At 43.6% G+C, this 15,090-nt stretch overlaps 1 protein-coding gene across 1 annotated transcript in view; it reads right to left on the reverse strand.

Moving 5' to 3' along the window:
* LOC146178434 (uncharacterized) overlaps positions 1–14,529 on the reverse strand; it is a 93,781-nt gene extending 79,252 nt beyond the window's left edge. Inside the window, exon 1 of the mRNA XM_084579969.1 lies at positions 14,427–14,529. Coding sequence (XP_084436095.1) covers positions 14,427–14,529 — 103 coding nt within the window. The remainder of the gene's footprint in view (positions 1–14,426) is intronic.
* Positions 14,530–15,090: the final 561 nt, after the last annotated feature.

Raw genomic sequence — 15,090 nt, forward strand, 5'->3', positions numbered from 1 at the left:
GCGCAATATAATAAAGAAATTAACTTATATTGGAACGTCTAATGCGCAATGAATGAAACTGATCAAGGTATCGAAATACGAGTGACACACACAAAAAACTACACAATAATATCTAAGCAGAAACAGAGGTAGTACCAGAGTCCTTCTGAGGCAAATAAAGGTATTTTAGGACACAAATACAGAATTGCATTAGGACCTGCATTTTTTACGAATTCTTGTTACGTTGAGAAGCTCCACAACTGTGTTTGTTAGTGCCGATCAATAAACGGCGGAGTAAAACTTCCAAAGTATGGAGTTATTTCTCTGAACACACGCGCGCAGGTAATATTTCATCATTTTGAATTGTTCTTCAGTAACTTTCATGTTTAACACTCACTTCAGACGAGCGAATTTGCCAGGCGATGAACTGCGCAACTAGAAGCGCCGCCGAAGCACTCAGGGACTCTTTTGAGAAAATCGAAGCCGCTTTTTCTTGAGCGCACCACTGCATCGAGTGCACACACTGTTGGAGCATATAAGGCGATGCTCGTTGCATAAATTACTCAGCGTAGAAAGAGCTATCGATCAATGTTTACGGCGCTGTCTTGATCGAGCGAGCGGTGCGTGTCCTGTCAAAGACTTCGCTAATGAACCATGAGTTGTTTGCGCACTTCAAAGGGCATTTCAGCCATCAATTGACAAGAAAACTCCTATAGGTACCACGCACGTTATGATCAGTCATGGCGAGCGTTGTAATATTAGCGAGAATAACTACCTAGATCTGTTAAAGTCACGATGACAGTTAAAGCATCAGTGAATTGGGTGCAAACTTGCACAAGTATTGTTGTCGCCCAGAAAATGGCTAAAAAGCAACACTTTTCGTATCGCATTTTCACGAATGGGTCTCATACGCGCACCACCATCGACCAAGAATCTTGTCCGATCTTGTTTGTGCCGTCATGCTAATTGGCTAAGCTGTTTCGTGAAGTCACAACCATGTTGCCTCGCGCGGGCAATTTAAACCAAGTCTGGTATAGTGGCTCCAACGTGCGAGCCTCACGTTCGTGTTCAAGTTCGCCAGCTAATAGAGAGAAAGACAGAGAGAGAGAGAGAGTGATGACGCCTATGACTGACAAACCACTGACTAGGATCATGTGTAATGCTTTCGCACTAAGAACAAGAAATCATCGGAGCGCATTGGAACCAGTCGGATTCAAACCCGGGTAATCGAGTTCCGCAGCCTAGCATCTTAACCATCGGGCAACCACAGCTAATGTTTTTACTTTATTGCCTGGCTTTGACACATTGTATTTCCCCAAAACAAAATCCACATAAATCACACAGTAAGCTATTTACAAACGACACGGGTGCGGTCGCTCGTTATAACCATGTTGAAGCAGGGTAAGCATCCGCAACTTGACGGGGCGGCTTTCAGATGGCGCCACTTGTAGAGGTGAAACTGCAGCGCACCAGGCCATTATCCACATAAAGTTTGTATCAATTAACCATCGCGTAAAAAGCAGAAATTACATGGTGTTAAATAAAGTAAGACGATAAAAAATTGGCCATGCTTTCTTACTATAATCGGTTTAATAGAGACTGCCAGCAAACATTTTCGTTCCTAAATATTCAAATGAAGTTGCGAAAATTATGAATATATATTACGTATCAAACGACCTGCCAGTACAAATATAAAAGAACTATCACGCCGAATGTTGTGCACAAAGTTTCGATGCAAAGTGATGAACTGTGCAGGGAAACAAACTCATCGAAATATGAATAAGGATAGCAGGATGAAATAAATATGGGCTCTGCTAGCTCTCCAACAATTCAAAGTGCCTCACCTCGACATGGAAACGGGACTGTGAGTATTGCTTTACCACGCAAATGCTATGCAGCGCCCCGGTACCCCGTTTTGGGCAGATGAAGTCGAGAGACGCAAGACCCTAACACTTAAACTCAAAAAACGCAAATATTTACATTGCCCTTGCCGTAATGGGCACAAAAAATCTACACAGGTATCGTTTTAGAAAAAAAAAATTCATGATGACAGTGATAATCAAGGAATATTTACGAAAACAATGGGAAATACTTTCAGCTTTTGAACGGGCTTGATTAGATAATATGATCATAAAGAACAATGACCTTCGTTTAGGTTTCAGTAAGATAGATACAGCCAAACTGCCGAGGTAAAATGCTGGCATTAGTGCTCACAACAACTTTCATCTTGCCGTAGCCATTTTTTTCCCATGTTTTGAAAAACTCTCTTCGAAGAGACAGCCCTTTCTACATCACGGGTTCAGTTGTAGCCTTGTTTATAATTTCAGTAGAAAAAAGAAATGACGAGAGCATCAGTAGCGTTAAGGTTATTCAGGAGAGTTGCCTGTACAAAGGTTTTCGTTTTTTCTGGACCGTCTTCTCTTTTTGCAATATAGACCATTATAGACGATCTCATCGCCCGCACATTAGGACACACACACACACACACACACACACACACACACACACACACACACACACACACACACACACACACACACACACACACACACACACACACACACACACACACACACACACACACACACACACACACACACACACACACACACACACACACACACACACACACACACACACACACACGCACGCACACACACACACACGTGCAGGCAGGCAGTATACTTTCGTCGCAGCGTTATTCTTCTACCGATTGTTTTGTTTGTTGAACAGCCACTATGGAAACAACCTATGTTGCGAGCGGTCGAGATGAGCCACAAATCCGAGCACGAGGCCCGCCCATTGTCCGCAGTATTTGCAAAGCGGCAACGATAACCTTGTTTTCTTGCTTTTGTTTGATGGAAAATACATAACAGCCTCATTTTTAGACGCAGACGAAAATGGAGGGCAGGGTACGGCATACAACATTTTCGACAGAACCAGCCTTCTCCTCTCTCTCTTAAGAAGATGTGCAGGTCCGCTTTTACGTCACCATGATATTTGTTAACTTAGTGTTGCAATATCTGTCTGTAAGTCATATTCCGATGTGTAGGGCGTATTCTTTCCGGGGTCATAGCAGTATGAGATACATTATGCACTGTATACAAGATACAACAATATAAATCATCGTGACTCCTTTGTGCCTTGTTCTCTAGCCATCGTGTGCTGCTTTCCGCTACCTCGTGGAAAAGATTACATCTATCAAACAGGTGCCTGCCTAATGGACTGCTTCTCCAACACCTCAGAGAAGTCCAAAAGACTGACATTAACGACCATCTTGCTGTACGTATTAGATCGCGCAAAGAGTGGTCGGCACACGTGCCATTACGAAGCACAGGGAGGAGTCGACCAAGGAGATGATCGAAGAATTTGTGATAAAAAGGAGAAAAAAAAGGTGAAGCATATGTAAGCACCTCGTCGATTTCAATGGTAAAACAAGGCCTTACATTGCGCATCGCGAGTGTCCCTCATAACGAGGACTATATATCGAATACAGAGCCATATGTTGTTTTTTGTTGGCTGTCACATTTAATTTGGCTGTATCAATGGAGGTACGTGCAATAAACACTGAGTTGCTAATAGTGTAGCGCTTATTCTTTTTGGTCCTTTGCACAACCTCGTGCACATTATTGAAGTCTGTCTTGGCTTAGACCCTTTCCCTTTTTCCATTAGAGTGGGCTTCATGCTACGTGTCTGGTCAGCAGTAGAGTACATTTCCCTAGCGTTGCTCCACTGAGACAGCCGAGCGGTTGATTGGGGTATGCATGTTCTAAATAGTGGCGTCCCAGGTAGGGTCGTCAATGGTTTGGAATTCGAACGTAACACTTCCTTAATGCGCGGGGGATGCCCTTGATCATTTTTTTCTCTCCGCAGTCGAAAGCAAGAACAACTTAACCACCCTTTAGCATCTACCCAGTGGCTCGGTGCCTTCGCTTCTGTCGAGGCTTTTGGCTCACCACTGAAAACACCGTGTACTGAAACTATATCGCTAACATTCCGATACGACGACAGTAAAAAATATTGAAGGAATAGAATTCTAGTTCCCTAATCACTCCAGTGCTAACGAGCATACGACGTTACCTGGAAATATAGATGAGTCGGACACCTTTTACCCAAAATGAAGAACTCTTCTACAGACTCATGCGCTACATAGCAGAAGTGAGTGGCTTAGCAGCAAATTCCCTCTTTGTCTAAACGCACAGGTATTTATTACGTGTATCCCGTGTGCAACGAGCGAATGCAGGCAGCTATTGCTGAAAAATAGAAAAGTGAAACACCCCCAAGACCTTCGGTAAACAGGTCGCACTAAATATTCTTTACAGTAATTGTTCATATATATTTCCTTCCAGTGCACACTGGTGAAATAACAAAGAGAAAGGAAAATAAATAGACGAAAGGTAGGAATTCGCGAGGCGCTCTCATGTTAGAAAATTAAGGGGATGCTCAAGCTTGGCCTTAAGCTTTGATGCGAAGAGCCTCTAACACTGCCTTTTCATTCCACGAATAGATTTTTATGTCTTTATTTCTGCATTTAACAAGTCTAATTCTGAGGCAGAAATGATGTGCGTTATGGTAATGTGAGAGGAGACCCCTTTCTTCTTCCTCGAGGCTTGATCCCGAGGTTGGTTCTGCAAAGAAGCGATCCTATTCCTTCTTTGTGCTCCGCAGTAGTGGTGCAGTGGTAAGACACCCGACTACTGGGCCGGAGTACCCGGGTTCGATTCCGACCGCGGCGGCTGCGCCTCGATGGGGGCGAAACGGAGAAGCGTCCGTGTGCTGTGCGATGTCAGCGCACGTTAAAGATCCACAGGTGGTCGAAATTACTCCGTAGCCCTCCATTACGGCTCCCCTTCCTCTCTTTCCACTTTTACTCTCACCCTCCTCCCTTCCCTTACGGCGTGGTTCAGGTGTCCATAAAAACAAGTGTGACAGATACTGCACCTTTCCCTTCGCATGGCGGCCGCAGCAAGCGGGGCCATGGCCACTGTGCCAATAAAAGCGTCTCTAGTGTTTTCGCATTATCTGGTTTTTGCGTTTGGTTTATGGGCTTTTTCTTAGCCTTGGCTTTAACATTTTCTGTTTTGTGCCAAAAGCACCACGCGCTCTGTTGTAAATCTTTGTGGCTTCCCACAGCTCATGGTCGAGATCTCGGATGCACAGTATGTAGCGTATTCATTTTTAGTGACTGTTGTGTATAGAGCACGTGGTCACGCTCCGGATAACTGCTCGACCCACAACATTGTTCCGTCGGTGTTGCGCGCTTTTGGCGGGGGGGGGGGGGGGAGGGGGGGGGGGGGGGCTGATGATCGGTCATTAATAATTTAGGCCGGGGTTAACTGTTCACTAATGGTAAATCTGGCGGCTTCTATAGCTCGGAACGAGTGGACTATTTAGCATCCTATGGTTGAGCACCAGTGACACCTAGTAACGTCTTTCCGACTGCAACGGCGTTCGCGGCGGAGATTCGCCTGTCCCCGATTTGTTGATAGCATACATAGCTTCCTTACAAACATAACCACCCCACATGTGGTTATATTACAGGTCCGGGTATAAACAGAGTGCCAAACTTCGAAACAAAGCAACAAAGAAATGAAAAAAAAAAGTAAATCATGAATGATTGGTGTGTTGGTTTTTATCGCGCACAAGCAACTAAGGATATCATGCGCTAAGAGCAAGATTAATAAGTAGGAATGGAGAGGAGCACAATATGACAAATATGAGAAGAAGCATTATACGAGTACCGTGCTGAGCTACAAAAAGGACTCCATATCCACTGAAACGTAGAAAACAAGATCAATTGTTCTGAAGGCACACATCAATAGAAGAAAAAAAAAAGGGTCGCGTAGAAATGTAAATGAAAGAAATTAGTATCAAAAATAGGATATCAAATCTAAAGCTGCGAAAATTTCTCCTTCACGATGCGTTTAAAATATACTGAGGAGAAAGCGTCATGCTGTGAGTGGTGTATTAGATGAGGACTATTGAGCGGACATTTGCGTATTGTGCGGTGGTTACCGGAGAAATTGACGGTGATTGCTGACACCGGCTGACACGGCTTGAATACATTTGTGGCAGTAGCTGCTCGTCGATGAGAACACTAATACCAAAACATACCCCCTCTTAGAAGTAATATTTTGAAGCGAGAGCTACATTCGGCTACCATTCGAGCATTTGGCTATGGAACCGCTCTGGAATGTGTGCAATGCGCCGCGGAGAGGAGGAGCAGGTGCGAGGGCCATGACGTGAGAGATTCGCTGCTGCGCATGACGTCACGCGGATGCCATGTTCTAGCTATGCGCATAACTGCGCATGCCAAACTGCAGGAATAAACTGAGGCGAGACACGGCGGCCGCAGCACTGTCGCTTTTCATGCATGGAGATGCCGAGACGAGCTGCTGCTCAGCGCCGGTATCGACAGGAGAGGCTCAATTTCTCAAACCTAGTAGTTGTGGCTTTTCAGTGGGCCGTTTAGCAGAGAAAGAATGAATACTGAAATGCCAAGCGACTAGCAGAGAAGCCTGGTCAGAGAGAAGAATGTCTCGCTATGCGGAGACGCCAGGATGCAGAGAGTAACAGGCGGCGCATAGCAGCTCAGAAGGAGCCTCCGACGACAGTGACAGAAGAGGATTTAAAGTCCCGTCGTGTAACAGATCATACCAATTATCTGTCAGTAAGTTCATCTGTGAGTCGAATATTTGAAGCAGACTTTGTGAATGATACTTTTGGACACATATACAATGTGTGTGAGGACTGTGGCCGCGTGTTACTATACTGATCACCCTTTCTTTCTGTGCATGAAATAAAGAATGATTTATGACGACCAATGTATCTTCATTTTTATTCAATATAAGCACAATAGGCTCGGCAACATGCAGAAACCAAAGGAAGGTAGCTTTCGCTACTTATATTCTGGCGTAGCCTAGCTAAGCAACTGCCGTTTTGTTTTTTGTTACTATGCATATATATGAGTGTGCACACTATTGAGGCACTGCGTTTCATGGCTTTGCCAGATAACCTTAATACTCTGGCCAGTCTTACCTATGTAGGCCTTTCCACATGACAAATGGAGAGCAGAATCTGGTGATTAACGTCACATTCTTTAATTCTCTTGTTTGCCGTGACATATTAAAACAGGCTTTAGTGCCGACAGTTTTCTGTACTCTCTCACTCTGTCATGTGTGTGTGTCATGGCGTGCGTAGGTCATACTGGCCGCTGCATTAACGAACGTTTCAGACAGAACAGCACATCGCTTTAGCCGGATAATACAGCCAATCTGCCAAAACATTGCAGACATTGTGGGGATTGTACCACCTTTCCCAATAACGTCTGCATCATCGGCCACGAAAAAACAGAGAGAGAGAGAGAGATACTTTTTCAGTTCAGTTCAGTCGTTCAGTCGTGTCCGACTCTCCGTGACCCCACGGACCACGTCACGCCACGCTTTCCGGTCTCTCACTATCTTCCTAACATCACATAACTTCATCCGCAGTGCCTCGAGGATGCCATCTAACCATCGCGTTCGCTGCCTACCCCTTCTCTGGCGACCCTCAACCTTTCCCAACATCAATTCTTTCTCCAGCGACTCCTCTCTTCTCATCAGATGACCAAAGTAGCTGAGCTTTAACTTTAGAATTTGACCCTCCAATGAGCAGTCAGGGTTTATGGTCGACAATATCGACTGATTTGATCTTCTGGCAGTCCAAAGAACTCTCAAGAGTCTTCGCCAGCACCACAATTCAAACGCGTCAATTCTTCGGCGGTCAGCCTTTTTCACAGTCCAACCCTCGCATTTTAAAAACATAAAGCTAGGGATTGATTGCGTCAGCGAAAGCTCAGGCTCCCAATAAGAGGATGCAGTTTATGAACGGTGTATAGAATGACACAAGATATCGGCTCCTGCACAATCAAAGCTTTTGCTGTTATTTTTTTGTGGGCGCTGTTGCTTTCGTGCATGTGGAACCGAGTCGTTTTTTAGCAATTTTCGTCGATTAAAATTCAATTCAAAGCGCAACGTCAACCCAGTATTCCTCTTAGTGAACGCGTCTTTTGCCACTGATTTTTCTTTTACCGTCTCGTTAAATTATGCTAAATGCCCGCATGTTCCCGTTCTGATTCCGAAATAACTCGAGATTAGTGTCAGGACAATGGAAAATTGGTGCCCGTATGTTGGCTCCAGGTTTTGGATCACGGTGACCTCAACGCCGCCTACAACAAAAGCAAAAAACACTTCATGCTGATCACAATATGCAGCCTGACTACAACTACTGGATGTCAAAGGCCTCTCCCAGATCTCGTCAATTAACCTCGCATTGTACCATCTGCCGGCCACCTATCAGCAAAACTCAGAACTTCAACTGCCGCGTAACTTTATGCAGCCTCCTGCATGTAACCAAAGCGAAGTCAAGCTTAGCTGCTGCTAAAGAAATTGCTCTAAGTCGTACAAAAAGGCAGGCTTTGTCCATCTGTCCTTTGGTACCGTATAGTACTATTTCGACAGTATGAAACACCAACTATCTAGCATTTTTGCCTTGTTAGGATGCTACGCTTGGCTTCACTTCGAATCGAGTCTGTTAATCTTAGCAAAATATAGCTGGGTCTAAAGGAGCCAGAACTAAAACACACATTTAAATATAGTGCTTCTAATTTTTACTTAACATTGCATGCTCACTGATGCTGGGTATATGATTCTCTCTTTACAAAGGGATAGAGTAGAAGTAGCACACAGATAAGCATCACAAAAAGTGATAAAGGGAGATATCTAATGCCGGCTGAACACTCTGTTTTCGTGTAAATCAAGGCACACTGGAACGCCTAAAAATGAACGCTTTAAAGGTTATTCTCTTAGACATTGTTTTCATTTCAAACCAGCCATTATTATTCTTTGCCCTTTTCCATTTCATTTTCTACTAACTACAGCACTCTATTGCAAACGTCCGCACTCGTCTTCATCCTTCCTTAGACATGGCGTTTTCTTCTTGAAATCCCTCCTCCACAAAGAAGTCTGCACCCGACAGGACTCCTCTTATTCATCGGAGCCATATTCGAGAAATGCGACCCTTTCGTTTCTTCTGTTCTCCTTACATCGCTCGTTTTTCCTTTTCAATCTGGTCTCTTGGCTAAACCTCCTTGTGGTTTCGGGGGACGGCGCGGGCTTTCGTAACCAGGTCCGCCGCATTCAAAATCAGACGACCAGCGGTGGATCCCTTTCAATATGGCATTAGGCGCGCTTCACGGCACGGGTCTGCAATATTCGCCGGCGACAAAGTGGAGAAAATATACAAAACGAATTCGTCTGGAGGCCTTCCAAATGGCCCAACGTCGGGTGCATACGAAGACCGGGCAATGCAACGTGCAATGAAAAACTAACTGTCCTTTCTAAGGTTGGAGTGCAGGTCATTAAACCAGTTTTCTTTTTATTGTTGCCTATACGGGAGAACGAAGTACGAAATTACCGCGGAAAATTTGCAGCAAGAGAAATAAAGAAACAACAAGAAGCCAGGAATGCAATTTTTTATCAAGTGTTTTGTAAACGACGTCGTGGAGCTATTGGTGTAAGTGCAGGCTCACGTAAGGCCTGTAGAAAAACGGCGATATGACACGCAAGAGTCGGAGTTGGACGTGAGCGATTAGTGTGCGCGAAAGAAGAGCGGTGTGTCTTTACACTATCTTTTTCATTCCTGGGTGCATGGGTTGCTTAATGTAGCCTCGAAGCTACAGTAAAACAGGCCGTGCGAATAAAACCACGCGAAATGGGATAAATACGAATTTAAGAATAAAAGCCTCGTATATGTCTAATCGGCGTGAGCCGATTATGCAGATGACAAATGAATGCAAACTGGGCTATTTCAACGCTGCAAGTATGAGCAATACGCGGAGTGACCTCGTGAATATAGTGCGCTTACACTGGGCTCACTGTTTTGGGGACGTGCTCTCTGCAATCCATATATGTAGCGTTTCAAAATATTATTTGCATTGTATCCGAAGAAACCAATAAGAATTACAATTGTGTCTTCACAGAGTACAGGATTTTCATAGGCGGCCGCGGAGTGGTGACGTTGAGCCTTGCGAAAGCAAAAAGAAGGGGCGTATTTTATTGCCATAAGTCTAAGTTACGACCAAGTTGTCTTCAACTAAGGCTACTTAGGGAGCAGTTAGAGATAAGGGTAGATGGAGAATACCTCAGTAATCTGCGATTTGCTGATGACATTGCCTTGCTAAGCAACTCGGGGGATGAACTGCAAATAATGATTGATGACCTAGACAGGAAAAGTAGAAAGGTAGGCTTGAAAATCAATATGCAGAAGACTAATGTAATGTTCAACAGCCTCGGGAAGGAACAGCAGTTTACATTAGGTAGCGAAGTACTGGAAGTAGTAGGCGAATATGTCTACTTAGGACAGGTAGTAACCGCAGATCCGGACCATGAAAAGGAAATAACAACGAGAATAAGATTGGGATGGAGCGCATTTGGCAAGCACTCGCAGATTATGACTACCAGCTTACCGGTATCGCTAAAGAGGAAAGTATATAACAGTTGCATCTTACCTGTACTCACCTATGGCGATGAAACGTGGAGGCTAACCAAGAGAGTTCTACTTAAGTTGAGGACAACCCAGAGGGCTATAATACGAAAAATGGTAGGGGTAACATTAAGAGATAGGAAGCGTGCACAGTGGGTCAGAGAAATAACTCAAGTTACCGACATTCTAGTGGAAATTAAGAAGAAGAAATGGACATGGGCAGGACATGTAGTGCGAAGAGAGGATAACCGATGGTCGCTGAGGGTAACAAACTGGATTCCAAGGGAAGGAAAGCGTAGCAGGGGGCGGCAGAAAGTTAGGTGGGCGGATGAGATTAAGAAGTTTGCAGGGGTCAAGTGGATGCAGCTAGCACAGAACCGGGTTAAGTGGAGAAATATGGGAGAGGCTTTCGCCCTGCAGTGGGTATAGTCAGGCTGATGATGATGATGATGATGAAAGCTACTTCTATTTAGTGCGCCTTTATGAACATGGCAGTTCATTTTGTGCAACATCGTTATCGGTTGTCGGAAATTGAACAAGTGAATGGTGGTCTATTTGTAACTTGTTCGCGTTATTCTCACTGAATACAACCGCAATTAGCACGTTGTAACTGCGACATGATTTGCTTACCTGGCGCCAGCAGTGACTGCGGACATAAAGGTCTTAGGACAGTTAGGAGATACCCGGAGAAGCATTAGAACTTACCTCAATTACATGGCTGAGAACTATGCGGACGCCTATGCGGCTCAATTGCCGAGCTGCAATTGCATTTAACTTCTGTCTCTTCGATTCAGTTGAAAGCTTGTTCTCGATTGAGTGTCATAAACACATATAGTAAACGTACATCAGATAGAGATATTAAAAACAGCTTCACAGTCTAAAGGAACTGAAAATAGCAGAAACTCGCTTCATTGCATATTCATTTCACAGCTCTAAAATAACTTCTTGTGCACAAGGGGATGCCGAGTGACGTGGGATTATTTTGTTTTATATGCTATAATCTTGTCATCTTGAGCTTCGCTAACATACACTAAAACACAAAGGAAACAACTTGTACTGACACCTAAATTTGCTACATGTGTCAGTGCGACACAACTTAGAGCCAGATGGCTAGCTGCCATGACTGCCTTTAATGAATGATCCAAATTACAATCATATATAATTCACGAGCGCCCGTTTACAAATGAAGTCTAGTAGCGAAAGTTTGTTTTGAAGCCTAACTCAGTGCTCTAAGGAAAGCATCACTGCTTTCTTGAAGTGGTTGTCATGCACGTTTCAGGATTCTGTCTGTCTCATCGTTCATGCCTAGCTCGTAATTCTAGAGCTGCTTTATATTCTTATTCTGAAGTCTGCAGTAGGTTTTCTGGCATAACAACGAGTCTTGTGCCGTCGTAGTCGCGTCACACAAACCACCTATTAATTGACGCGATATGTAATAAACGTTCTGAGTCGCAAATGCTTATGAAAAAAAAAAAGCTAAAGTAGATTCCCTCAAAAAAGCCAGTACCTGCCAGTCCACCCATATTTTTTCCTTTTGAACCAGCTGAAACATGACAGACAAACATAGAAACACCGAGCAAATATTTTGCTAAGAGAATAACCGTTATCCGTACTGGTGTACCGTCGAATGTTTGTATGAAGTGCTTATTTTTATTAAGGGGATAATTGCTCATTACTCGCAATTACTCAAGTGCTTATTTTCTCTTAAATCTATGTTTTTCGATACGGTTTCTGATCGAAATTTTTGTGCCGAAGAGAGGTTATAGAAATAGTTAATTCCACTTCCTTCTCTTCATTGCAGCTCAAAAAATGAGAAAAAAAACAAACATGAGGCCACAGGTTTATTTTCAACGCCATTCAAAACAAACTTTTTAATAGAATTTAAACGTCTGCCTTGCTGATATGCTTTTAATTTTTTAATCAGTAGCTACAAATCTCTCAGTGTTGACCCCCTGCGTGCGTTATGATTTCCCCTTTTTCTTTCGGTGTTTCTTATTTTACTTTCCTTCTCTCTTCCCTAGCAATCATTATATTTTTTGGCGATGTAGATATACATCTCAAAGTCAAATATCTCTGCACCATAATTCTTGCCTGTTCCCCCCGTGTGTGTATCTGCAGTCAATTTAGAGGAGAACAACAACAGCAACCAGCACGAAGTGTTGAGTGGTGTCTTTAGGTCAGCACGTATTCTTTTTTGTGCGGTGTATGAGGTTGAAACCGTTCAAAAACATTTACTGGCAATTTTTTAAACTTTATTATCTCTTCTGCAGTATTTTTGTTTGTACATTTATTTTATTCACGCTTTTTGATCTCCTAATAAGTTAATCGCTTCCAGCACATGATGCCTGAGCATGAAACCTGCAGGAAGCCGAAGTCCAGTCAGGCTGCCTTAGGCGGCAATATCTCTTCTTGGGCGGCGAGCTAAAACAGAGATTCAACTCGATGCGAAGGACGTACTCTATCCATGGACACTCAGGCACAGGGTCAAGAACAACGTACAAGTTGGACAATAACAAGAGATTTAGGTTACGAGTGCACAAGGTACATAGTGACAAAACAAACAGGTAGGAATGAGTCCTGGTTCCTCCTTTCCCACTGGATCTGTAGTGCCGCGTATATTCCTACAGCTATCTCGGGGCAAACAATCGAGGATGGCTGCGGTCGGACTCAGTTACCAAGGTCCCGTGGCAATTTATTTGTTTTTGGTAGTCGCTGAAATGGCGGCCCGGCGGCAGTAGTAGCTTTACAGAAATACATTTGGAAGCATATCTCGCGCTGTGCTTGGCAAGGAGTGTTGCGAGTCGGCACGGCTGCATTGACCACAAGTGTCGATCAACCCAGAGCTTTACTCAGAATGACTCGACTAGATTTTCTTCCTCCATGGAAAAAAAGAAAAACAAAAGCGAAGCGTTTATTCCCAAGAAAGGCGCAATTTCATGTTCAAGATTTAAAACCAGGTAATTTAGCGAGCGGAATTTTCTGAAACGTACGGAAAGAACACGTCACTCTAGACAGTCATGGAGTGCTTGTTTAGATGGCCTTTTTTTTTCCGCGCTGGTGAAATCACTTATTTATTTCTCCACATGAAAGAAACATAAATATGATTGCAGCTTCATCCCAAAAGCATTCGATTATATTTGCACATCCCAATTCAGTCTACGTAATAAAATTTAACACGACGATAACAGGCTAAAAGAGAAAAAAATGTTTACACCCAGGAAGCATGTAAGTAATACTATGAGGGTTATGAGATAGCACTTAAGAGCATTTGACAGCCCTGTAGTTGCATATCAAAAAGAGAAATTAAAGGTACGATTTAACTTCGACGCACCCATAATAACTGTTTAGGAATATCGATTTCTTTTATCAGAAAAAGATGAATTGAAGTAATTATTTTCTAAATATAGTTTAGTTATATTACGGAGGAAAGTTAGTTTTACAATCCTTATAGTAAGTGCTAAAAGCGTAGCAGCTATACCGACGGATTAGTTCGCCTGCATGTTCCCTTATCGCCGAATATCTGGTCCACTATCATGAATCAGTACTAAACCATACCTTATTACGTTTACCAGAAAATATGTCGAAATAAAAACGAAACATACCTGGGCACAAAAGAGCTTATTCGTCTAAATTCTATATCAACTGGTTACACTTCCAGACTTTAAATGGGCCGTGACAGCGAAGTCCCATAATTCTTCCGCCGTAGCTGAAGCCCGCCTAATATCACAGGCATGGCAAAATATGCACATAGCGTGAAAAGGGACTTTTACTATAAGATGCAGGAGTGCGTCTTCTTTTTTTCTGACACACAACATCATGACGACGTCACCGAAGTCCAAAAAGTGCTCTCATTTTTGATGGGCGGAAAACTTTAAAATCAAATGTTATCTGTGGACGACACTGGTACGTAAAATATTGCCACTTACCTCTTCTCGCTAGGACGTTGTGGCAGAGCAGAAACATAAAGACGATGCGAAGCGTCGCCATAAATCCAAACGGTCCACGTCGTGTGGACAGAGAACACTCCATTGTAGCTCCCATGGGAAGAAGGAATGCGGCAAACGGAAGTCAGGTCGAAGTTATCCGACGAAAAGCTAGCACAGTTAACACTCCAGCAGTAACCAACCCTGTCAGAAACCGGTTGTCCTCGTTCAGCAATGCTGAAAAAGATGCTACCACGCAATGAATCAGGAAGATCTTAGTCGTTAACCGGCAGTTAAACAGCAGCTGCACCTTTCTTACAACGTATGTGGAAAATGTCCTCGCATTCTGCCTCAGCGTCAGAAAAAGAAATTTCTCTACGTCATCATTTCAGATGAAAGCTTGATTTAAGGTCCTACAGTTTTCAGAGCATGGACTCATGAAGGTCAGGGGGCGTGCCATATAAAGACGTCGACTGCAACTGGTCCTATCTACGCAAACGATAACTCCATGCGACAACGATGCCGCAGACGACAAAAAAAAAAAAAAAAGTTTGAGAAGTCGCCTCTTTTACCTGTTGCGATCTCGGCGCCAGACCCCAATCCAGTGACGACGAAAAAAAAATGAGAGGCAGTAACTAGAAGCCAACAATCCGTAGCCAATCCAATA

Source organism: Amblyomma maculatum, chromosome 9 (genome assembly GCF_055883805.1).
Source record: "Amblyomma maculatum isolate TAMU_Amacu chromosome 9, ASM5588380v1, whole genome shotgun sequence".
Classification (NCBI taxonomy): domain Eukaryota; kingdom Metazoa; phylum Arthropoda; class Arachnida; order Ixodida; family Ixodidae; genus Amblyomma; species Amblyomma maculatum.